Source organism: Suncus etruscus, chromosome 5, assembly GCF_024139225.1.
Source record: "Suncus etruscus isolate mSunEtr1 chromosome 5, mSunEtr1.pri.cur, whole genome shotgun sequence".
Classification (NCBI taxonomy): Eukaryota; Metazoa; Chordata; class Mammalia; order Eulipotyphla; family Soricidae; genus Suncus; species Suncus etruscus.
In genome coordinates, this window is record NC_064852.1 from 18,263,247 (window position 1) to 18,287,239 (window position 23,993).

A 23,993-nucleotide genomic window follows, 5' to 3' on the forward strand; every position below is an offset into this window, starting at 1 on the left:
CACTTGGAAGTTACTCCTTGTTTGGGGGATCCCCAAGTGAGCCAGGGGTCGAACCTAGGTCAGCTGTGTACAAGGCAAGTGCCCTCCCCACTGTACTACCCTTCTGCATCCGTGAGACAGTCGCAGGCAGGTTGAGAAACCTAATCAACTACAGAAAAAAATGAACTCATATCTCTTTTTAATGCATTTCACAAATGTCAAGTCAAATGGGGACTTGGTTGGGTGGGACCCCATTTCTGGAGTCCCAGGAGGCTCTTACCAGAGCCACTCACATAACAGACCTTTTGGTTGGTTGGTTGGTTGGTCCTGGGACCACACCCAGCGGTGTTCAGGGCTTTCTGACTCTGTGTTTGGGGATTACTCCTAGCTTAGGAGACTATATGGGGTGTTGGGGATTGAACCCTGATTGGCCACATGCAAAGCAAAAACCCTACCTGGTGTAATGTCACACCAGCCCCTGATAGCAGAATTTTGATGCAACTCTTAGATTTGAGGAGCTGGTGGGAATAAGTTTACTTTGTATTTTCTGTTTCTGTTTTTTTGTTTTTTTGTTTTTTTTTTTTTGGTTTGGTTTTTGTTTTTGGACCACACTGGTGGTGCTCAGGGCTCATTCCTGCACTCGGTAATCTGCACTCGGTAGTCACTCCTGGTGGTGCTTGGGGGAACCTATGGGGTTCTAGGGATCGAATCTGGGTCAGCCACATACAAAGCTGTGCTCACTCCAGCCCGTTACTTGGTGTTTTCACGTTAGCTGCTTTCTCAAAAGCAGCTGCATTGAAGAGACCCTTCTGGAGGCCCCAGCAGCTTTCTTCCCACCTCCACCCTCTTGGCTGTGGCTGCTTCCCCCTTCCTGTTCCCACTTTGTGGCTCCTCAAGGCCTCCTGCCCCACCCTGCAGGCACAGGGCCGGGAGCTGTGGATGTAGGGGGGTTTCTTTCTTTCTGCTGAACTGGAGAAGAAGCCCATCCCTGGTGATGCCCTGGCTGTCTTGCAGGAGCCCGGGCGCTTTGAGCCATCTTCATGCACTGAGGTTTCATAGTCTCCCTCCTGGTGCTATCTGCAGATTGGGCATTGTCAAGTTCCTGCAACAGAAATAAAGGCCTGTTTCCTTGCAGCAGCCTGGGATGCAACTATCCAGTCCCACTTCCCCCGAGAGCCCTGTCTGGAGTCTGTCCTTGGCTTCCTCTCATGGACATGAGCTTTCATGCTCTGTGCTAAGTAACAGATACTGAGATGTTGGGGGTCCAACTCGGTCAGCTGCCTACAAGGCACACTTTCCTCCATTGTGCTATCACTCTGGAGCTTAAGTTTTAGCAAGATGACTGGACTAGTCACCTATATAACCTGCTGGATATGGTTTTGGTTTGGTTTGGAGAACATACCAGTGTTTCTCAGGGGTTACTCTTGGCTCTGTGCTCAGGAATCACTCCTGGCTATGCTTGGGGGAACCATGCAGAATGTCAGGGCCAGCCACATGCAAGGCAAACACCCTCCTGGTTGTGCTACGGCTCCAGCCTCTAAACCTACTAAATTGTGAGTCCGACCCACCCCAGCACAACTCAGCAGATGTGGGCATGCCAGGGAAGGGCCCAGTGCCCACCTGTGCCAGGTGCCCAGGAGCCTGCTCTGTTGTTGCGAGTCATCAGGGAACGTCGACCATATCTCAGCACAGGGTCAGCTCAGAGAACTGAGCATCCGCTCAGCCCTTCCCCCCATGCTCTGTCCCCTGGGGTCCTTCCTACACAGTCCTTGCTCAGTCTCTTTGCACCGTTTGTTTTCCTCCTTGGGCATACAGGACTGCACAGGAGAGGTAGGTTCAGAGATGTGAGGTCTGAAGCCAGAGAGAGCATGGAGGCCTGATGCTTTCCTACAGCCGACCCCAGAATACAGCCTAGCACCCAAGCTCTATGGGAAGTGATCCTTTAGCAATGTCTCATATGGACCAGATTTCCCCCAAAGAGGAAGAAAGAAGAGACAGGAACTGTAGGTGAGGCTTTGGCACCTACTCTGGATGTAGGAGTCCTGGGTTAGATCTGCCCCGTCAGCAGCTGCTAGCCCAGCTGGTCGCAGATACCAATGTTCCTTCTTCCAGTATGCTCAGACATGCTATGGGTGTTGGGTGACTGAGTTAGTCTCCCAGACCTTTAGTACCTGCAGGGGTGATGGGCATGCTGAGAAGAAAAGGCCAGGACCACAAGTGACAGGTAGCCAAGTTGTGGGGATAAGGCATGCGTGGATGGCCTGGGTCAGCTGCAGGCACAGGGGCAAGCTCTGCTGCCAGTACCTGCTCATACTAGTGGCAGGGAGGCCGCCTTCTCTGGGCAGGCTGATGTGTAGCAGCATGAGAGAAATTGTAGCCAGTATGAAGGCCCCACACCTTGCCTGGGCTCAGCACCTCCTGGCCCACATGGACTCCGAGATGCTAGTGTCCGTGCCCAACTCAGCAGGGGTCTGTGCTTTTGAGCTTAGCCATCATGTGTGTGTGATCATTATAGTTGGACTCCACTGGAGTACAGTCCCTGTGGGCATGCAGGCAGCAGTTCAACAGCAGCATTCTGCATTCTTAGCTCCTGTAGGGCCCTTCCCAAGTTTCCCAGGAGGGTTCACCCCAGTGCTCTCAGGTATGAGGTTGTTTTTTTGTTTTAATTTTTATTTATTTATTTATTTATTTATTTATTTATTTATTTATTTATTGGGCTTTGGGCCATACCTGGCGGCACTCAGATTTTTCCTGGTTTGCCTCAGGCTTAGGGAACCATATGGGATTCCAGGGGATTAAACCCAGGTTGGCGTTATGCAGAGCAAACACCCTACCTGCTATGCTATCGCTCCTTCCCCTCTTTTTTTAAATTTGTTTTGGTGCTCAGGTATCCTTTCTCTGCACTCAGAAATCACTCCTGGCAGGCTGAGGACCATTTGGGATGCTGGGGATATAACCCAGGTCAGCTATGTGCAAGACAAACATCCTACCCACTCTCTGGTCCTAGACCCATAGGAATGAGATGGAGACAGAGCCTTGCCCAAAAGCCTTAATCAGGGCCAAGTTTCTCAGGGCCATGATGGTGTTACTCCGAATTCCATTTTGGTGGAATTTGCCAACAAACATTTCTAAACTGTGGCCACAGAGGAGGTGCTGCCTTCCCTGAGTTTTTACTTTGTATTTTGTTTGGGGACCACCCTCGGTGCCAAGAAGGGGGGATAGGAGGATCACATGGTGCTGAGAATTGAAACCAGGACCTGGAACAGGATAAGACAGTGTTTGGCTGCTTTGTCCACACCCTGGTCCTGGTCTGATGTGTTTTGGGGGTGTGCCTCACAGTCAGGTCACTGGTGCTGGGGTTGAATATACCAAATACTTGAAGCAGTTTACTTCCTTCCTCTCTACCTCTTCCCTCCCTCCCTTCCTTCATTTCTTTCCTCCCTTCCTCTTTCCCTTCCTCCCTTTTCCCTCTCTGCCTCCTTTTCTTCCCTCCTGCTTCATTCTTTCTTTCTTCCTCCCCTTCCCAAGAGCTCTGGTAAATGCTGTCCCTACCCAGGCCAGAAACCTTACCAAGGAGACTGAGGTGTGTGCCACTGTTAGTGTTTCTGCTCACAGTTCTTATCATCATGTCTCTATAGGCCCCGGGTTCCGGGTAGTCATTCTGAGTAAAGCTGTTCTCTCACAAATAACAGGCTACTCCTCTGAGAACCTTCTAGGTGCTTGTCTGTGTGTCTGACTCAGAAATATAGATGAAAAGAAATTCAGCTTTTGCCTATATATGAAAGCATAACTTCCTGTTTGTGCCCATCACACTATGAGAGCTGTCACAGTCTGACCTTGTTCTGTGATGACCTCTGCCCTGAGCTAACCCTGTTCCATGAATAGTGTTTCCATGGACTGACCATGTCCCTCTCTCCTCAGCTCTATGTGTCCTCGGAGAGCCGCTTCAGTACGCTGGCTGAGCTGGTACATCACCACTCCACGGTGGCTGACGGGCTCATCACCACGCTACACTACCCAGCACCCAAGCGCAACAAGCCCACAGTCTACGGGGTGTCCCCTAACTATGACAAGTGGGAGATGGAGCGCACGGACATCACCATGAAGCACAAGCTGGGTGGCGGCCAGTACGGGGAGGTGTACGAGGGCGTGTGGAAGAAGTACAACCTCACTGTGGCCGTCAAGACCCTCAAGGTGTCCATGAGAAAGGGGCGCAGTGGGCGGGATTGGGCTGCCTGCACTGGGCATACTCCATGTAAATACGGCAGGCCAGGTGAGAGTTCTGTACTCTTGTTGGGAAGGTAGGCGCTGCTCAGGTCAGACATCCCTTCACCAGCTCTTCCTGGGTTCTGGAAGGGCTCATGGCTTAGAGCTCTCTGCCACACCCCCAGACCAGACAGGCTGTGTGGTGGCTGGAAGAGTAGCAAGGCCCAGGGCTCTGGGTCCACTTCTCTCTACTCTGAGGTGTGGGCTCCCAGCACCATGAGAACTGAAGGAAGGGAGGAATCCTGTTTGTTTTTGGCTTCCTCTAGAACATTCTCCATGATTCCACCCAGCACCGACCTGCACTCTAAGCCCTGTTGAAAAGGGAGTTGGTTCTGTGGCCCTGTGGTTGGTGCTTGGACAGCCAGGGACAGAGCCAGTGTTCCATCCCCATAGTCCTTCAAAAGGGGTGTTCAAACACTTGCTTTGAGGGGCTCCCTCACGTAGAGACAGGAAATTATGACAGTTTTTGACTGATGCTCCAAGAAGACTGTGTTCTTGGATCCATAAAATCAGTGGCTACCTGCCGCTCATATTCAGATCCATCCTTGGGCAGGGACAAACTGTCCGCTGTTTGGGGTAAGCCATGAAGACTCCAGGATATTTCCCAGATACAATCTTTTTTTTTTTTTTTTTTTTTTTTGGTTTTTGGGCCACACCCGGCGTTGCTCAGGGGTTACTCCTGGCTGTCTGCTCAGAAATAGCTCCTGGCAGGCACGGGGGACCATATGGGACACCGGGATTCGAACCAACCACCTTTGGTCCTGGATCGGCTGCTTGCAAGGCAAACGCCACTGTGCTATCTCTCCGGGCCCCCCAGATAGAATCTTACTGTTTAATTATTTTACTATTTAATTATTTTGGGGTTTAAGGACACACCCAATGGTGCTCAGGGATTGCCTATGGCTGTGTCCCCCACCCACCCTACAACTACAACTCCCCACTAAATACCAGACAGTGATGTGTCTCGGCCTTCACCAAACCAGAAAAGGCTGGAGCTAGGCTGACCCCTAAGTTGCAACTACATAGCCTGTGCCAGCTGCTGGCCCTCCTCCCCTCCTGAGAACCAGATTTCTCACAACTGTCAGGGCACACCTGGAGGAGTGTGTGTGTGGGGGGGGGGGACGGACGGACAGGGACACAGTGTATTTCCAGGAATTGAGTCCAAGATTCCGGCATTCTTGGCACATGCTCCAGCCCTTTGAGCTACTTCTTTGGCTCCACCTAGAATGTAGGTGCTGCATTCTAAGGGGCTACTTGTAAGTCCATTTTGTTTTCCTTTTTTTGGGGGGGTTGGGGTTTTGGGCCACACCCGTTGATCCTCAGGGGTTACTCCTGGCTATGCGCTCAGAAATTGCTCCTAGCTTGGGGGACCATATGAGATGCTGGGGATCGAACCACGGTCCCTCCTAGGCTAGTGCTTGCAAGGCAAATGCCTTACCTCTAGCACCACCGCTCCAGCCCCCATTGTGTTTTTCTGTGAATCTAAAGTCCTAAAGGGCTTTGGACAAGAGTACTATTGGTCGTGTTGTTGTGTGAAGAGAGACAAATTTGCTGCTTAAATCACGAGAAGAACGCTGGGGAGATGAGTTGGTGAGGAGGGTGCTTGCCTTGTATGCCATGACAGACAGGTTCAATCTCTGGGCATCCCAGGGTCACATGGTCCTCTTAAGCACTGCCAAAAGTGATTCTGCGAGCAGAACCAGGAGTAACTCCTGAGCATCACTGTGTGTGACCCCCAAACTAAACAAAATCAATTAGAAGCATTGAAAATGTGAGACTAGAAGACTCTGCCCTTCACCACCACCTCCACCCCAGAAAATGGCCACAGTGTCCTCCCAGAAGTGGTCCAGTATGCTGTGTGTGTCTGTGCCCCATGGCAATAGCACCACTGTCTGGTGTCCGGGTTGTGTGTTTTGAGGTTATTCCTTCTCCGAGCATCTTTAGATGCTTGTTCATGATTTATCCTAGGAGCCCCAACCCTCAAGGATCCTCTTTTCTTCTCAGTTTTGGCCTGTGCTTGGAGCAGTAGGGACCCTCCACCCATTTTCTATGCCCCGGTGGGTAACTCCCTGGAAAGCGGGTGATTTCCCCACCCCACCCACCCAATCCCTGCAGGGCCCTAATTCTAGTGGGTGCTGCAGATAAAGTCTGCCAGGGTCGTGGTCACCAATCCATCATGTCCCAGTCCTCTGGATGGTGCTGTGTGGCTCAGTATCTTCTTTCTTGTGCTTCTTGCTCAATTTTGACCCAGGATGGCTGCTGGTCCCTGCAGTCTTGCTACCTTTGCTGGAGCAGGGAGGGACAGTTCAGATGTGGATGGGGACTTTAGCCCTTTCCCTGCCATCCAGTGAGTAGCGTGTCAGTGCCAAGGAACTACCAGAGTCAGCTCTCAGGGAAATAGAGCAGCAACACACCAGCCTGGCATAGGGCCAACCCAGGTTTTATCCCTAGCGCTGCCAATGGTTTCCTGAGCATAGATCCCAGAGTAAGCCTAGAGCATCACCAGTTGCTGGGATCATTCAAAGCAGTGTTGTCATTGGGGTTGGGACAGTAGCCTGAGGGCTGCATGCACGCTGGCTTGTACAGGGACCCAGTTCCACTCCTGGCACTATGCGACCTCTGCAGCTTTGCTAGGGGGAGCCCAAGTTGCAGTAACAGCACTGGGAGCCCCCCACTGTGTGTTTTGTTTAATATACAGAGATATAAATGTGAGTGCCACTCAAGACTTGTGGATCCACTCAAGACTCTAGGAGGCAGCAACTGTGGATACCTGTAATGAGCCATAAACGAAGGAAAGGGGCCAGAGCGATAGAATAGCGGAGTAGGCATTTGGCTTCATGGGGTTGACCTGGGTTAAATCCCCGGCACCCCATAGGGTCCCCTGAGCCTGCCAGGAGTGATTTCTGAGCAGCACTGAGCCAGAAGTAACTCCTAAATATCGCAGGATATGGCCCCAAAACAAACCAAATTGAAAATCCAACCAAAAAAATAACTGGAGGGAAAGCGCTAGCCTTTCCCACCACATGTGTGCACCAGAGGGCGCTTGGGCACAGTTCCAGGCCACACAGCTACTGCTTCCCGGGCGAGAGAACTCTATAGAGGTGAGTTCTGCCATTGGCTTGCTGCCTGCCCCCTAAGTGTGCCCAGTGTGGGGCTGGTGGAGGCTGCCACACTCCTTGCGCACCCCACGCCTCCTAGCTCTCTTATCCAAGCACAAGTGCTTCTGGAAGGCACTGCTTTGTCTAAAAGAGAAAGCATGAGCCACCTGCCAGGCCAGCACCGGGAACCTCTAGATTCATAGCTGCCACTGTGCGCAGGTGCTATAGCTGTTCAAATCTCAAAGTCCCACTCACAGGGAGGCAGCCTTGCACTCTCCATGCTGTGTGCAGGACACACCGCCCTCCAGCCTGAGTCCCCACCATCACCTCAAAACTCACCTCCCCACTAGAGGCCTCATAGTCTGCTGCACAAGCGCAATCAGGAGTGGAGAGGACTGGGGAGATTCAGAGAGCCCCCGGGTGGCCCCACAACTGCCCCAGCCTGACCCAGAGCTTCCCCCCACCACATCTAATTGACAGGGTGAGATCAATTGTTCCTGAGTATCAGCACCCCAGCCCTGAGCTCTGTGATAATAGCTGTCACTGCTTCTCATCGGTCATGCTTCACTTGCCAACTTGATTGTCCAAAGCCAGAAAGTGCTGGCTAGAGGTTGGCCTGTCCTCAGGAACACCCCCCACTCCCCTCTAAAGGGGCCAGTGCTGCAGTGAGGGACGCCGGGCGGCCCCTGCTGCATGAAGCTGACAGCTCGCAGGCTGTGGCTCCCCTCCTAGGCTGTCTTTCTCTGCTGCCCTGCAGGACTGCGGGAGGATGGGCCAGGCACGAGCTCTTTTCTGTGCCACTTCAGCCGAACCCACTATGGCCTGGCTTTCTTCTACTCTTGGCAACTAGTCCAGGGAACAGGAACCTTAGAGGCACACACCACTCTGTCATAGTGTCCCTGCAGGGACTAGGGAGAGGAGATAGAGGAGAGGGTGTTTGTCTTGTACATAGCCAACCCAGTTTCAATCCCTGGAACTGAATTAGTTCCCAAGCCTGCCAGAAGCGATGCCTGAGTGCAAAGCCAGGAGGAAGCCCTGAGTACCACTCTTAGAAGACCTCAGACAGGCCAAGCTTTAGAACCTTCTCTGCTTGGCTGGAGTTTTGGGGTGTAGGTGCTCTGATCACTGGAAAATGTTATGGATTGATGCTGCATGGGGTTGGGTGATGCCTGTGGCCCTGCGTTCCCAAACCTCCCAACACCCTTCCAGACTTCAGGTCTTCCCTTCAGCTGGCACCCCATAACCTTCAGAGCATGCTGTGGATTTGTATAGCCCTTTGAAAATCTCCTGTTTGGGGAGTTGTCTGTCGACACACAGAAACACTGCCACCTGAAGCCAGTATCCACATATACAGGCCCCTCAATGCAGGCATTGGGAGCGGGGAAGCTGGTGGGTGGAGAAAGCTGAGGGTGTGGCTCCCTCTACTTGCTCTTGTTCTCAGTGTTTACGGCACCCTTTTCCCGGCAGGAGGACACCATGGAAGTGGAGGAATTCTTGAAGGAAGCTGCAGTGATGAAGGAGATCAAGCATCCAAATCTGGTCCAGCTCCTCGGTGAGAGAGAAAGTGTGAGAGTGAGTGATTGCGTGTGTGTGTGTGTGAGAGAGAGAGAGAGAGAGAGAGAGAGAGAGGAGAGAGAGAGAGAGAGAGAGAGAGAGAGAGAGAGAGAGAGGGAGGGAGGGAGGGAGGGAGAGAGAGAGAGAGAGAGAGAGAGAGAGAGAGAGAGAGAGAGAGAGAGAGAGAGAGAGAGGAGAAACTGTTCTCACTGACTTCCCTCGAGCCTGACCACTTCCCCTGAGCTCAGTTGTGGCCTTTTCCTGGTGAAGTTCAAGTTCTCTGGCTTGAGTGGCAATGGATAAGGAGTGAGGCCACGGCTTTCTACTCACAGCTGCTCTGAGCCGCTAGGAGCTGGTTCTGGCCCAGGGGGGTTAGCTCTTTCCCAAGCAGGCCATGGAAGACCTTGCTGTCATTGCAGGGGTGTGCACACGGGAGCCTCCCTTCTACATCATCACCGAGTTCATGACCTACGGGAACCTGCTGGACTACCTGAGAGAGTGTAACCGGCAGGAGGTGACAGCTGTGGTACTGCTCTACATGGCCACGCAGATATCCTCGGCCATGGAATACCTGGAGAAGAAGAATTTCATCCATAGGTAGGGGGAAACCTGAGTCACCTCAACTCCTGTCTCCACCCCTGACCTCGGTGCTGGCCGTACAGGGGGCTCTGGGTCACTAGCATAAACACTGCCTTCCTGGCATCGCCTGTTTGAGGCTTGCGTCCTGACTAAACACAGGACTTACTCACCCCAGGGGCGAGCAATAGTTGACCTGTGCCCCCTGTGTACCAAGTTTCCTCCAAAAGTGGGAAGTGGGGGCCTCAATGACACTACAAGGTGTTGACCTTCCCCGAACCTTCCTCCTACCTCCGCTCAGTTCAAGCTTAACCCCTGGACCTGGTTTTGCTTTTGTGCTGTGCATTTTTCTCCCCTCTCTCCCTATTATCGTTTCCTCTTCCACTTAACTGGCCGCATGTTTCCTGGTAGTTAACTGCGTGGCTGTCCCCGACAAAGCACCCACTTCATGGTGTGCCCAAGCTGGGTTATGAAGGGTCTGACCTTCAGCTGGGCCCAGATTAGTCACACACCACATTCTTGGTCGGTAGAAACGGCCTTCTCTGCTCCAGCCTCTTGAACAAGATGCTTTCACGCCGCTGCTGCTGCTGCGACCTTTCCTGCCCAATTAATTTCAAGTATGAGCATGAACATGAGCCTTTACATCTCAGCCCCAGAGCCATGCACATGTGTGTGAGAGATGCTGGCAGGTGCTTGTCTGACAGACTGCCCCACACACGCACCTGTCATTCCACAACAAACCCTCTGAGGTTGCAAATCATCCTTGACTTGGATTCACTGTACACAGCTCTGCTCAAACGGATGGAAATCACTCACCCCCCAGAAAAACCTGTCAGGCTCCACTCTCATTTGGTTCATTTTGCCACTGATGGCCAATGATGGAGCAGGCTTGCGTGGCCCTCACCTGGAGCGGCCACTGCTCTCATCACAGTATACCACGATTTTATGGTTCCCACCCAGGAACTGGAGAAAGTACCATCTCCTTTCCTGGGGCAGTATTAGGATGCTGTGGCCTTGAGCCAGCAAAATAGTATAGCAGGGGGGCCTGAGAGATAGCGTGGAGGTAAGGCATTTGCCTTGCGTACAGAAGGACAGTGGTTCGAATCATGGCATCCCATATGGTCCTCCAAGCCTGCCAGGAGCGATTTCTGAGCGTAGAGCCAGGAGGAACCCCTGAGCGCTGCCGGGTGTGACCCAAAAACAAACAAACAAAAAAAGAAAGAAATAGTATAGCAGGGATGGCGGTGCTAACCTTGTACAACACTGACCAAGCATCCCATGTAGCCCCACCTGAAGAGATCCCCGAGCACAGAACTAGGAGTAAGCTCTGAGCTTTTCGTGACATGGCCTTCAGTTTGCCCTCACTCCCTGGTCACCTGTGGCTTCCTCTGTGGGAGGTGGGATGAGTGAGCACTTTCTAGAGAGTACTTGCCATCCATGCATGTCAGTCCCAGCACTCCCTTATCACTCCCACCTCAGAGGCAGACACTGCCTGCAGTGTCCAGATGGTATCAGAAGCTCTCGGTTATTTATTTACTCTGGGTCATGGGGTCAGGGCTCCCCTTTGCCAGGCTTGCCAGCATTGCCTCTTATGAGGAGTATATGGCTCAGATGTACGCTAGGACCATTGTTGTTTATGCTGTTTCTCTCCTGCCACAGGGACCTCGCGGCCAGGAACTGCCTGGTCGGGGAGAACCATCTGGTAAAGGTGGCAGATTTTGGTCTGAGCCGACTCATGACCGGGGACACCTACACCGCGCATGCTGGTGCCAAGTTCCCCATCAAGTGGACGGCGCCCGAGAGCCTGGCCTACAACAAGTTCTCCATCAAGTCTGATGTCTGGGGTAAGGCTGCTGTCTTGTCATATCTACAAGGGGCAAGGAGCTTCTCCTCCTTTGTCCTTTTGCTTTTTTCTTACTGCTACTTACTGGCTCATCTTTCCCTCTCCCTCTCCCTCTCCCTCTCCCTTCCTTTCTCCCTCCCTCCCTCCCTGGGAACCACACCTGACTATGCTGAGAGGTTAACTCCTCACTCTGCATTCAGGAAAAGTTCCTGGCTACCCGGAGGACCATAGGGATGCCAGGGATTAAACCCAGGTCACTCACATACAAGGCTGGCTTTCTGGCGTGCTTTCTTTTTTTTCTTTTTTATTATTTTCTTTCCTCCCAAATAATTCAGATTAACTTATATGGGGGTCATACCCTCTGGTGCTCAGGACATACTCCTAGCTCTGTGCTCAGGGCTTAGTCCTGGGGCTCCAGGAGCCCTCTGTGGTGCCTGGGGACCAGGCCAGGTTCAGCTGCATGTGATCCGAGCCCTTACTCCTGTGCTATCTCTCTGGCCCCTAGGCTGGGAGGCCTCTAGTCCCCCTCCAGGTAGCACTGGGGCACAGGCAGTGCCCAGGCTTGGCTCTGAGCACTCCTCATGCCCAGAGATGGCGGGGGGTGTCCAGCTCATGATACCTAAGCCTTCTCCTGTCCCCTGAAGTGGGACACCTGTGTCTTCACCATTTGCTCCTTGAGCTTGAGGGCAGCTAGCCAGCCCCCAAGCCCCAAGTGTCCCTCTTCAGGGTGCTGCCCAGTGTGGTTGAGGCTTGAATGTGTACACTGCCCTCAAAAATCCTTAGGGGACTGGATTTTATTTTTACCTATAAAAAATATTTCTTTTGAGAGATCCATTTATAAGGTTCTATGCCTTAAGGTACCATTGGATACACTTTATTACATTTCTTTGTCTTTTCCTTCCCTTTGTGGTTATTTCTGCAACGAGGACTACAGCACTCTTGTTGGGGTGTAGGCCTGCCTTTCGGGTGGGAGGAGTTCCCAAGTGAGCTCAGGGGACCCGGGGGTCTGCTCAGTGTGAGTCTGGTGATATGGGGGTGTCTGGGGCCCGGGACAAGGCACATGCTAAGTTTGTGCTTGGGTGTGTGTGTGTGTGTGTGTGTGTGTGTGTGTGTGTGTGTGTGTGTGTGTATGTGTGTGTGTGGTATTGCACATGGTGTATAGTACAATTTTGTTGTCACACTCTGTCTCAGCATCCCTGTGCCTGACAGGACTGAAGGACTCCAGTCCCCAGAAGACAGCTGGTTTTAAGAGGCTGGAGGGGTGACAGGCATTTGTCTTATGAGAGCCCCTGCATGGCAGCTGGGGGCTTCGCCAGCAGTGAGTGAGCGGCCTCTCTGCTTTATTTTAGCCTTCGGCGTCTTGCTTTGGGAAATCGCCACCTACGGCATGTCCCCTTACCCCGGAATTGACCTGTCCCAGGTGTACGAGCTGCTAGAGAAAGACTACCGCATGGAGCGGCCCGAAGGCTGCCCCGAGAAGGTCTACGAGCTCATGCGAGCCTGTGAGTGCCCGGCCCCATGCCCTCTTCCCTGTCCTCTCTTAAATGACAGTTGTTCTCTTTTGGTTTGGGGGCCACATCTGGCAGTGCTCAGGGATTCTTCCTGATTGTGCACTCAGGAATTACTCCTGTCGGGTTCAGGGGACCATATGGATGTCGGGGATCAAATTCAGGTCAACCATAGATGAGGCAAATGCCTCCCTGCTTTATTATTATTCTGGTCCATGTTTTTGTTTTTTGTTTTCTGGGCTAAACCAAAATTGCTCAGAGCCTCCTCCTGGCTCATGGCAGGCTCTGGGGACAAGTGGGATCGAACCTTGGTCGGCCGCATATAAGGCAAATGCCCTCCTCAATGTACTGTCTCTCCTTTCCCTCTAAGCCACTTTCTTAGTACCCATTGTTTCCACATTGGCTTTTTTATTATTGCTATTCATTTAATGCAAAGTAGGACTGAGGAATCTGAAGCTTCAGTTCCTTTTTCATCAATACAAGTTCCACTTCCAAACATTCTAATTAGTGGGTGAATGCTTTGGGAAGGTCTGCATTGCACACAGATGTGTGTCTTTCTATAGACATTCCTTCTGTTCGTCTCTCCCCATACCCCCATTATTCTAACTGTGTGGGTGTTTTTGTTTGTTTTGTTTTGGGTTACTCCTACTCAGGAATCACTCCTGGTATGCTTGGGGGACCCTATGGGACACAGGATTGAACTTAGATTAGCCATGTGCAAAAGCAAGTGCCCTTCATGCTGAAATTTCTCTCTGTCCCCCAGCAGCATGTATATCTCTTATTTTGATGGTGGGTTTGCAAACCTGAGGGTCACCAGAGCCACACCCAGCAGCTGGGGAAGGACCATGCAGTGCCAGGACTGGAGCCCAGGCTCCCATGCATGCCAGGCATGGGCTCCATGAGCATCTCCCAAGCCCTTTTCTGCCCTGGCATGTCATACGCATATCCTTCCTTGCCCAGGAAGCAGTGCTCTCTCTCCCCTCACCCCTCCACAGGCTGGGTTCATGTAGCTGCCTAGTATCTACAAAGTGATTGGAGGTGGTTTATTATCTTATTTGAGTTTGGGGGCCCCACTTGGCAGACCAGCATTGCCGGGTCCTGAACCTGGACCTTGAGTGAGCCAAGCATGCCCACATCCCTCCCAGCCTCTCCTGCCTGTCACATACCATTGTTTGGTGTTTGCTGCTCAAAGCAGGATGAATCAGCCTCTCAGGAGCCCCCATATGGCAGGGAAGGGCTGCTTTTATGTTCGCCCCATTAGCACCTGCTCAGCCAGCTCCTCTGTTTCATCTTGTTTGGACCCATGTATCTATCCTAAGGTAGAGTTGGGGCTATGGTAACCACTAACCTGGGCGCCCACAGAGGCGAGCTGGGTGACTCCACAATTCTCCGCCTTGCTGAGGGGTGCTGGGAAATGCAGTCAGTGCTGGCCTGGCCCTGCATGGCCCTGGGCTCTCACCATCTGTGTTCCTGTGAGGCCCAACATTTGTTGTTGCTCCCATCGAAGTTGATGTTGTTATTGTTAGCAAGGTGAACTCCGCTTTAGTCCAGGCCTTTGTGGTCCTTGCTGGCCCTGAGCTGGTCGGCACAGCCCCCAGCACAGGTCTGACCTGGGTCTTGTCCCCCAGGCTGGCAGTGGAGCCCTGCTGACCGGCCGTCCTTTGCAGAGATCCACCAGGCCTTCGAGACCATGTTCCAGGAATCCAGCATTTCAGATGGTAAAGTGTCACGTGGGGGTGCTTTTCGGGTCACAGGAGAATTGGGGCCACAGTACCAGCACCCCAATTTCTAATACCCTGGGTTTCTTTCCGGTGCTGGCGGCTGCAGAGGTGGAAAAGGAGCTGGGGAAGAAAGGCACACGGGGCAACGCAGGGACACTGCAGGCCCCAGAACTGCCCACCAAGACCAGGACCTCCAGGCGTGCCGCAGAGCCCCGAGACCCTGCCGACGGGTCTGAGACAGCCCACTGCAGGGGCCCGGGGGAAACTGGTAGGTACCCACCAGGGCCCCAGAAGGTAGCACCCTGGTCCCTCAGGTGCCTCTAAAGCTGCTATGACTCATTATGCCCATCCCAAAGCTCTGATTTGCCCTTCTGCTCAGGAAGCTGTGCTATGGGGGGAGTCCTCCCCACCTCAAATGCCTAGCATAAGCTCCCTAGGAGCACTGAGGACCACAGCCTACTTTGAGGGGATATGCAGGGCCCAGTGCTGCCAGGACCCTCTCTACACCATGTGAAGTCAGACTGCTCTTCCCTCCAACCCCCACCCCAACCCTGGCCTGGCCCTGTCATTCTCTGGCCTCAAATGCCACAACACAGTGTGTCCTTCCGGCCCAAGGAGCCCATTAGGGATGAAAAGGTCACCCCGTCATGCTTCTCAAATGTAATAGCCATTGTTAGGGCACCCTCCTGCCTGCTGGGGTGGCCACCCCCACAGCTCAGCCTTGTCAGCTTCTTCCTCCCGTACAAGAAGGGGTGGGCTCACCCTCAGACCTCAGGAGAAGTTATACCGTCACAGTCCTGCCAACCTCCAGGGTAGCCTGTTGAGAAGGGAGTTCCAGGCAGGCAGATATGGCCTCAGGATTGACTGAGGTGCCACCGTTGGTGAATTTGGGCAGGGCTGTGAGCTCAGCTGCCACAGCCCGGTGCCCCTCGGTCCCTCGGTGGCAGGCCCAGAGATTCATACCCTACCAGTCCCCCCTAGTGCTGAGCCTTTGCTCCATGTATTTCAGATGCCCTAGACCCAGAACCCGCTGCATCCCCGCTGCTGCCTCGCAAAGAGCGTGGCCCCCAGGACAGTGGCGTGACTGAGGACGAGCGCCTTCTTCCCAAAGATAAGAAGCCCAACTTGTTCAGCGCGCTGATCAAGAAGAAGAAGAAAACTGCCCCGACACCTCCCAAACGCAGCAGCTCCTTTCGAGAGATGGACGGGCCTGAGCGCCGCGGGGCAGGTGATGAGGAGACCCTGGGCCGAGAGCTCAGCAATGGGGCACTGGCCCTTACAGCCCCAGATGCCAATGCCACTGAGCCAGCCAAATCCCAAAAGGCTACTGGTGGCTGCGGGGCGGGTGTCCCCAATGGAGCATTCCGGGAGGTCGGGGGCGCTGGCTTCCGTTCCCCACACCTATGGAAGAAGTCCAGCACCCTGACCAGTAGCCGCCTGGCTGCTGGCGATGATGAGGGGGGCAGCAGTGCCAGCAAGCGCTTCTTGCGGTCCTGCTCGGCCTCCTGCATGCCACATGGGGCCAGGGACACCGAGTGGCGGTCAGTCACATTGCCCCGGGATCTGCCATCAACCGGTAGGCAATTGGATGCGGCCACCTTCTCTGGGCAGCGGAGTGAGAAGCCGGCACTGCCCCGCAAACGCGCCAGTGAAAACCGAAGCGAAGTGGCCCCCCGAGGCACTGTGACCCCCCCACCCCGACTGCTGAAGAAGACAGAGGAAGCAGCCGACGAGGTCTTCCGGGACGCAGCCGAGTCCAGCCCCGGCTCCAGCCCACCCAGCCTCACCCCCAAACTCCTCCGGCGGCAGGGGGGCGCAGCTTCAGCCTCAGGCCCTTCTCACAAGGAGGAGACGGGGAAGTCAGGGGCTCTGGGGACCGTCGAACTCGCACCCCTCACTAGTCGTACAGGTCCAGGAGCACCCGGAGCAGCCAGCAAGGCCCCAGCCGAGGAGTCCCGGGGAAGGCGGCACAAGCCCCGCACTGAGTCCCCCGGGAAGGACAAAGGGAAACAGGCTAAGCTCAAGCCAGCCCCTCCACCCCCGCCCAGTGGCTCCATGGGGAAAGGGGTGAAACTGTCTTCCAGCCCGGAAGCTGCAGGAGAGGCAAGCGCAGGCCGGAAAGGGGGCCCCTCAGCTCCAGCAGCGGACCCTGGGAGTGGCCCGCCAGGAGAGGGCCCCAGGAAGGCCATGCCACCCTCTGCACCCAAGGTACCATCATCCTCTGCCCGGCCCACTGGGGCCGTGGGCACCTCCGTGCCACTGCCAGTCACAGGCAGCCTATCTGGAGACACACCGTCCTCCACCGCCTTCATCCCACTCATATCCACCCGCGTGTCCCTCCGGAAGACGCGGCAACCCCCGGAGCGCCTGGCCAGCGGCACCGTGACCAAGGGGGTGGTCCTGGATGGCACGGAGGCACTATGCCTGGCCATTTCCAGGAACTCTGAGCAGATGGCCAGCCACAGCGCTGTGCTGGAGGCCGGAAAGAACCTCTACACGTTCTGTGTGAGCTATGTGGACTCCATCCAGCAGATGAGGAACAAGTTTGCCTTCCGTGAGGCCATCAACAAGCTGGAGAACAGCCTCCGGGAGCTGCAGATCTGCCCGGCTACTGCATCCAGCGGCCCGGCCGCCACACAGGACTTCAGCAAACTGCTCAGCTCCGTGCGCGAGATCAGCGACATAGTGCAGAGGTAGCAGGAGCTGCTGCCCCAGCAGCGCCCTCCCTGCCCACGTCCCCTATTTCAGTCTGTGGAGCCCCCTATGGAGCTTCCTGCAGCACCAGGGGCCACTGGGTGGGAGAGCAGCCCTCCTTCTCGCTTTCTCACCCCCAGCCCCCCAAAACAAGGGCTCTGACTGGGCACTGCATCCTCAGGCCCTGGGGCATCCCATCTCCCTACAGTTGCATTCTGGGGAACAGTGTCCCTCGTGTAAAGGACAGGGTGGTGTCTACAGCAGGATGCCAAGACCCAACCATGCTCTGGCATGGACGTGGGGTGCCCTCATCACCATCTGCGTGCCACCTTTGCCCATCCCGGAGAATAATAAAGCTTGAGTCTTTGCTTAGGGGGCAGGGCCTCTGTCCAGATCCCTGGACAGATAAAGTGGCAACCACAGGGACATTCAGGCTGGCCTGGGCCAGCAACTCACTTCCACGTTGCACATGCCCCAAAAAGTTCGGATTCTAAGTGATCCCCAGCCTGACGCCACCAATAGACACGTGCACATAGGCATTCGGGATTCTGAATGACCTCTGGGCTGCTACCGCCAATACACACACATACGTCCACACGCACGTCCACATGCACAGGACTTTGAGGGCCTCTGGCCTCCCCCCTCTACAACCAGCATATCTGTACTTTGAATGAACTGTCGTGGGGGCGTCAGGGATGGAGGAAACAGGTGAGCCTGCACTCAGCCCCTTCCCCACAAACCCGAGTGGCTGCTGCAGCCCCAGGGATGCCTCCTTGTACTGACCACAGACCTAAACTGGCCTCTCCTCCAGCCAAGACCATCGCCTCGCCTCTGCTCTTAGCACCCTGCCTCTGCCTGCCCCCACCTGGACTAAGGGGGTTCCATCACCACCAGCGGCCTTGCAGACAGACAGACACAGGCCTGCTGCCCTGCCCAGGCCCACAGGCTCGGCGGCCACCTGGCTCGCGTCTGTCCCTTGGTATCACACCTCTTCCCAGCAGCAGCCTTTGCTGATTTTCCATTCCTTCCAGACACTTCTGGGTCTCTTTCCTTTCTTGTGTTGTTTTTATTTCCCTTTTGGTCCAATACATTTTGTTTGTCTCCTCCGTAGCCTTTTTTTGAATAAATGTTTACAACATTCTCACCAGGGCTGATGCTTTAGTGCTTTTCCTTCCCTGATCCGTTGGAGTCCCTGCATCGTCCTGGGGCCCTCCTGCTTGGAAGTACTCCCCAGCCCCAGATGCCCTTCCGATTCATTTGAAAACGTTTCCTACAGCCTGCTGTGGCCCTCGAGTGGACTTCAGGCTATGGTGTCCAGCTCCTGTGAGCATAGTTGTCTCTGGCTCATGCCCACTGTATGCCAATGGAGAGCTCAGAAAGAGGGACTGGGCAGCTCCGAGCACCCCTACAATGACACTTAGAAGCCCCAGGCCATGCTTCCCTGGACCTGCAGAGATGATTGAGTCACTTCAACACCACATGCCCATATGCCTGGGGTCAGAACATCAGTGTTGGCTGCTGTTCCAGTGCCACAGGACTGTGGCGGGCACTTAGGGCCCCATGGCCACCCACAGCAGGGCCACTTGCCCAGGGATAGCTCTCATCCTTCCCCCAGTCCTGCCACCAAACCTCAGGCACAGGCCTAGCCAGCAACAGCTGCTGGCCTTTTCAGAGACCACAGAACCTCTGGGCCACTCTGGGGTTCAGGGCTAAGGAACCCCAAGGTCTAGGCTTGGGCCAGGATCAGCTGTTGCCCTTGGTCCTCGCAGCTGCATCCATATCTAGATTTGTGGGTTTGTGTTTGTGCCCAGGGGTGTTCAGGACCCTTCCACCCCGACCCGGGGCCACAACTGCAGCATTCTGGACCGTTTTAAACATAGATTACACCTGCACCCCACCCCCTTCCTGGCCCATTTCATGGTGGGGAGTGTAGAGCGGGGGCAGGAGCAGCAGGAAGATATGCTTGGTGGTCTGCTCTGCCCCACACCTCCCTGGCTCCCCTGTCCAGAGAACCGAGTGATCCCCGCTGGAGTCCTCAGCATGAGGGTCCCCTCTGTTCGTACCCACCCTCCCAGGCTGCTGTTCCCATCTGGTCCTTGTCACTGCCTTGGGTGGAGATTAGGGGGTGGCATGAGGATCCATGAGGGAAAAGCACCCCTCTACCATGCTGCCCCCCAGCTCCCAGGCCACCTGTGTACCCCTAACTCCCAGCCAACACTTTGTGGCTCGGTTCTGTCACCCCATGATGAAGTGGTTCTGGCTGCTGAGGATGGGGAGCTGCAAGCAGGAACGTCTGTCCCTAATGACATGGAAAATACTGGAAGATTCCAAGAAGCCAAGCTGGGCCCAGCCCAGTGTGGTTCTAAAAGGCTAATAAAAATCCCCCAATTAATGGTGACAGCTCAATGGAAAATTGCTCAGTTGTGAACCGGGCCCGCAGTGGCCCGAGGGGGGCTGGGAGACGTCTCCATGGCAACATCAATAGCAGCTCACAGCCAGGATGGGGTCCGGCACCTTTGAAGGGCTGTGTCCTGCGCCCCGGGCTCCCCCCTCGGATGAAGTCATTTCCAGAATTCTCAAACAAGAGAGCCTCAAGGGGCCACACACACACCCTGTCTCATTTCCCCCCACAGCCTGTTTAGGGGATACGGGCAACTAGAGTTTCTGGGGCCTGGTGGTGAGAGAGACCAGCAAGAGTGTCCAAAATCATTGGAACATTTATTTCAGGATGCAGCAGCACTCTGGGAAGGCGGGTTCAATCGGTGGAGGCAGACCTCATACCCCAAATATACCTCTCACCCCTTTCTGCCTGAGGAGTCAGGGTGAAGTTGCAGGAGACCCCCACTCTTTCTTCCTGTCCATGCACCGTCCCCACAGACTGAAGGTCTGCAGACTCAGACCTCCAGGCTCCACTGTAATCACTCAGCAAATCCACTAGGACCCAGGAAGGGGCCCATCATGCATGCATTCTGGGGGAGCCCCCGCTACCCCCTATCCCTCTTCCCTAAACCCACCAACCCTCCTTCCTTGTTTTGCTTCAGCCAAATTCGCAACTAGAAGTCTGCGGCTCCCTGACCAAGTAAAATCCTTCTGCCCTTTGTCTCTTGAGTCTGGGGGCGCAGCGGAGGGGGAGGGAGGCTGGGGCCCTTCAGAGCAGGGCCCCTCACCCTCGGCCGAAGCGGAAGCTAAAGCCCCCCTTCTTCCTGCTGTAGCCATGTAGCTCCTCTGCCAGTGTCCCCAGCAGGCCAGGCGCCTTCTCACCATCCGCTGGGAGAATGTTGGGGGTGGCCCCCTGACCATCTTCACGCCTTGTCAAAGGGATGTTGAAGCTGACCTGCTCTCGGCTCAACAGCTCCCTGGCCATGAGCAGCAGGGCTGGCGTTGGGGGTGTTCTCCGCCACCGGGCAGAGCCCCATGGGACACGGTGACCCCTGGCCACATCAGCCCAGGTCATTGGGCCCACCAGGGTGCCCCCACGTTCTTCTCTGTCCAGCAAAGGGGAACAGGTGGTCAGCGGCAGGAAGAGCAGGAAGCTCAGGGCACACAGGCCAATCATCTGGTGCAGAGACAGAGAAGTTACAGGCTTGAAGGGATTCCCCACACAAAGCATCCAAAGCCCAGGGGACCCCAATCCCCACGGTATTGGGGAATTTTGAGCTTCTCTCCTGGCCACAGCCTGGGCTTGACCACAGGGCTGCTGTGGGACTGGCCAAAGGCCATGTCATGCAACCGGGTGCTGGGCTTTGCCTATCAGGGACTGATAGTTGCTTTATCCCAGAATGGGGGACAGAGCTACTTACTGGGGTCTCAGCTCTCACTTCAGCACCATGGCCTGGCTTCAGATGCCAGGTGCCTGTTTGTGCCACACAGAGAGCTGCAACTGTGGCACACACCTCTGGGAGTTCCCGTAACAAGAACCTGAGAGCACCTATATCTTCCATTTCCAAACTGAACAGACTCAACCAAGGTTCCCGCTCCGTAGTTGAGAAATGGTGGTTCTGGAGTCTGTCCACTGCCCGTAGGCAGTCTCCTGCCACATCCAAAACCCTCTGGGAAACTCCCCCAAGTTCTCTCCTGGTTGGGCAAACGATGGAGAAAGCATTGTGACAGGTAAAGTTACAGGCTGCATTCCACAGCTACGGGGCCGGAACCAGAGCCACCACGTCCTTTAGCCAAAGGTTCCTGTTGGCACCAATGCACAGAAGGACATGTCCTCCTTCCCTTCTAGATGAGCTTAGGGATGCAGCCCTGAAAATAAAGTCCTAATCCAAGTTGAGGCTCCATTCCTCAATGTGCAAGACAAAAAACAAACAACAACAACAAAAAAAACATATTGTAACGAGAGGGGCTTCCAATCCCTACAGTGCTTTTTTTTTTTTTTTGGTTTTTGGTTTTTGGGTCACACCCGGCAGTGCTCAGGGATTACTCCTGGCAGGCACGGGGGACCATGTGGGACACCGGGATGCAAACCAACCACCTTTGGTCCTGATCGGCTGTTTGCAAAGCAAACGCCACTGTGCTATCTCTCCAGGCCCATCCCTACCCCTACAGTGCTTTGGACAGGGGAACCTGGACTCACCATGCTGTGGTCACACCCCAGGAGGCAGCAGGACCCTGCAGGACTGAGCGACGATGCTGGTGAGGGCTGGCTTGGCTCCCAGCTTTATAGTGGCCACTGACTACGGCGCATTCCTGCTGCTGGGTTTCCATTGCGCCCACGGTGGCAAGGAAGGGACCAAGTGGGCACGCTGATCAAAGGGGGCCCCACCCGCACACGGAGTGGGCGCTCGAGAGGAGCACCCAGGCCAGAAGCAAAAGGACATGGCACTCACGTGGACCAGCAGGCACCAGTTCTGGGGGCGCTGGGAGGAGGTGTTGTGTATGTAAATGTTTTAGGGGATTATTATGTTACTGACCCTACCCTGATCGGTGATTGTGCCCTACCCTAGAATATGACCTGGCATTCTGCCCCCACCCTAGGGTGGTACCTGATTCTGCTCCCACCATTGGGTGGTACCTGATTCTGGGGGATAAAAACAAGGGTCTGTGGAAGGCGAGAGGCTTTTTGCTGGAACTGATGCTGAGTCTTTGGACTTCAGTCTTGTCCACCAAATAAAGCTAATATTTCCACAAGCCTGACTGTCTGCAAGCTGTTTACCCGACGTTTCACCTCAGAACCGTTGGCTGGACAGGGTGGCAGATGCACGCTCCGAGCTGGAGGGGAAAGACCTCATCCTCCATCCCTCCATCAGTCAATCTCTCCAGGGGCTGAATTGCAACAGGTGTCACTGACCTTCTGAATTCTGAGGGTGGCCTCCCCAAAGACCGGGGGTGTGACAGTGGGGCTCAGACACCCCCCAAAGGTCCCCGATGCCTCTTTCCTGTGGATGACACGTGGGGGGGGGTCACCCAGAGCACTGAGGCCATCAGATGTAAATGGGCCAGGAAGGAGGCGCCTATGCTGGGTGGAGGGCAGTGCTGGGTGCCCAGGTGGGGAGTACAGCCCCGCCCCCTGCTGGTGCTGCCCTGATCCTGCAACCCAGCTTGCTGCAGGGGTCACTCTGCAGCCTCAGTGCTGAACACACAGGCCCGAAGTGGGACAAAATGCCACCAGATGTCCTCAAGAAGGGAACCAGTGTCCTGTCCCAAAGTCCCCTGCAGGGGACCCTCAGGTGTGGATGAGTGCAGGGGCCAGTCTAGTCCACAGCCCCATGGGGCCTCATGCTGCTTCTGGAGCCAGAGCTCCCTGGGTTTAAACAGAGATAGTTGTAGGGGGAACTTGGGGCCACCAGAAGGTCATGGGGGGCCATGGGGTCACCATAAAACCCAATGATACTGTAGGTGAGAAGTCAGGACCTCTGCTGGTCTGCCGGCTCAGGACAGAGATGTCCAGCGCCCAGCCACACTTTGTGCCCACTGGTCCTGCAGCATCAGGCCAGGGCCCAATCTGGTCCCCTCCCATCACACCCCAATTCTGGACATTTGAACCCCACGGGCCAGAGGTGTGTGCTGTGTTCATTCGAAATGTGGGCACCTCCCTTGGAATCCGAGGTGGGGGCTGGACATGAGTATGGGCAGGGGGAGGCAGATACCAGGACACAAGCCTGCGGGTAGTGCTGGCGATCTGTTTGGGCTTGAGGCTTTTGGCTTGTTTATTTTCTTTCCTTTGTTTTTGGAACACATCAGTGATGCTCAGGGTTTACTCCCGGCTCTACACTCAGTGATCATTTGGAGTGTTGGGGATGGAACCCCAGTTGGCAAGGCCTTTCTCCCTGTACTCTCACTCCACCTGGAGGTGGGTGTGAGTATCGAACTGGAAAGACTCAGGGCTCTTTCTCTCCCCAGATAGTGGGGTACAAACCCCCATATCTGGCCATGCTCTGTTCCGAACAGGAGGATTGCTTAGTTTAACTCTGAGATGCACCCAGAATTTAGGGGTCACTGAAGGCAGGTCTCTCTGGAGGGCAAGTATACACCCCCAAATGCCACCTCTTTTGTTACACTCACACTGGAGAGCAAGTAAAGGGAAGAGACTTGGCCAGGGGACATAGGAGCCCCCCACCCCAAGCCACCAGCTTGGGTCACTGGTACAAAACTACCAGTAGCAACCTGCTGCTATCTGTGTCCCCCTGAGACCCTCACAGCGCCTCCTGGCCTCTCCTGGAACCATTCATGAGCACCTGCCTACAGTGCAGAGGGGGTGGGCAGGGTGCCACGGGTGTCCTTTGGGAGGAGAGATGACCTTGGGGTCCCT

General features: G+C 54.8%; 1 protein-coding gene across 3 annotated transcripts in view; it reads left to right on the forward strand.

The window, feature by feature from the left end:
• ABL1 (ABL proto-oncogene 1, non-receptor tyrosine kinase) overlaps positions 1-17,566 on the forward strand; it is a 92,831-nt gene extending 75,265 nt beyond the window's left edge. For all 3 annotated transcript variants that reach the window (XM_049773988.1, XM_049773989.1, XM_049773990.1), the window contains exons 4-11: positions 3,901-4,173; positions 8,811-8,895; positions 9,317-9,494; positions 11,133-11,317; positions 12,666-12,818; positions 14,453-14,542; positions 14,652-14,813; positions 15,555-17,566. In XM_049773988.1, the coding sequence (XP_049629945.1) occupies positions 3,901-4,173; positions 8,811-8,895; positions 9,317-9,494; positions 11,133-11,317; positions 12,666-12,818; positions 14,453-14,542; positions 14,652-14,813; positions 15,555-17,242 (2,814 nt within the window). In that variant the 3' untranslated portion in view covers positions 17,243-17,566. The remainder of the gene's footprint in view (positions 1-3,900; positions 4,174-8,810; positions 8,896-9,316; positions 9,495-11,132; positions 11,318-12,665; positions 12,819-14,452; positions 14,543-14,651; positions 14,814-15,554) is intronic.
• Positions 17,567-23,993: the final 6,427 nt, after the last annotated feature.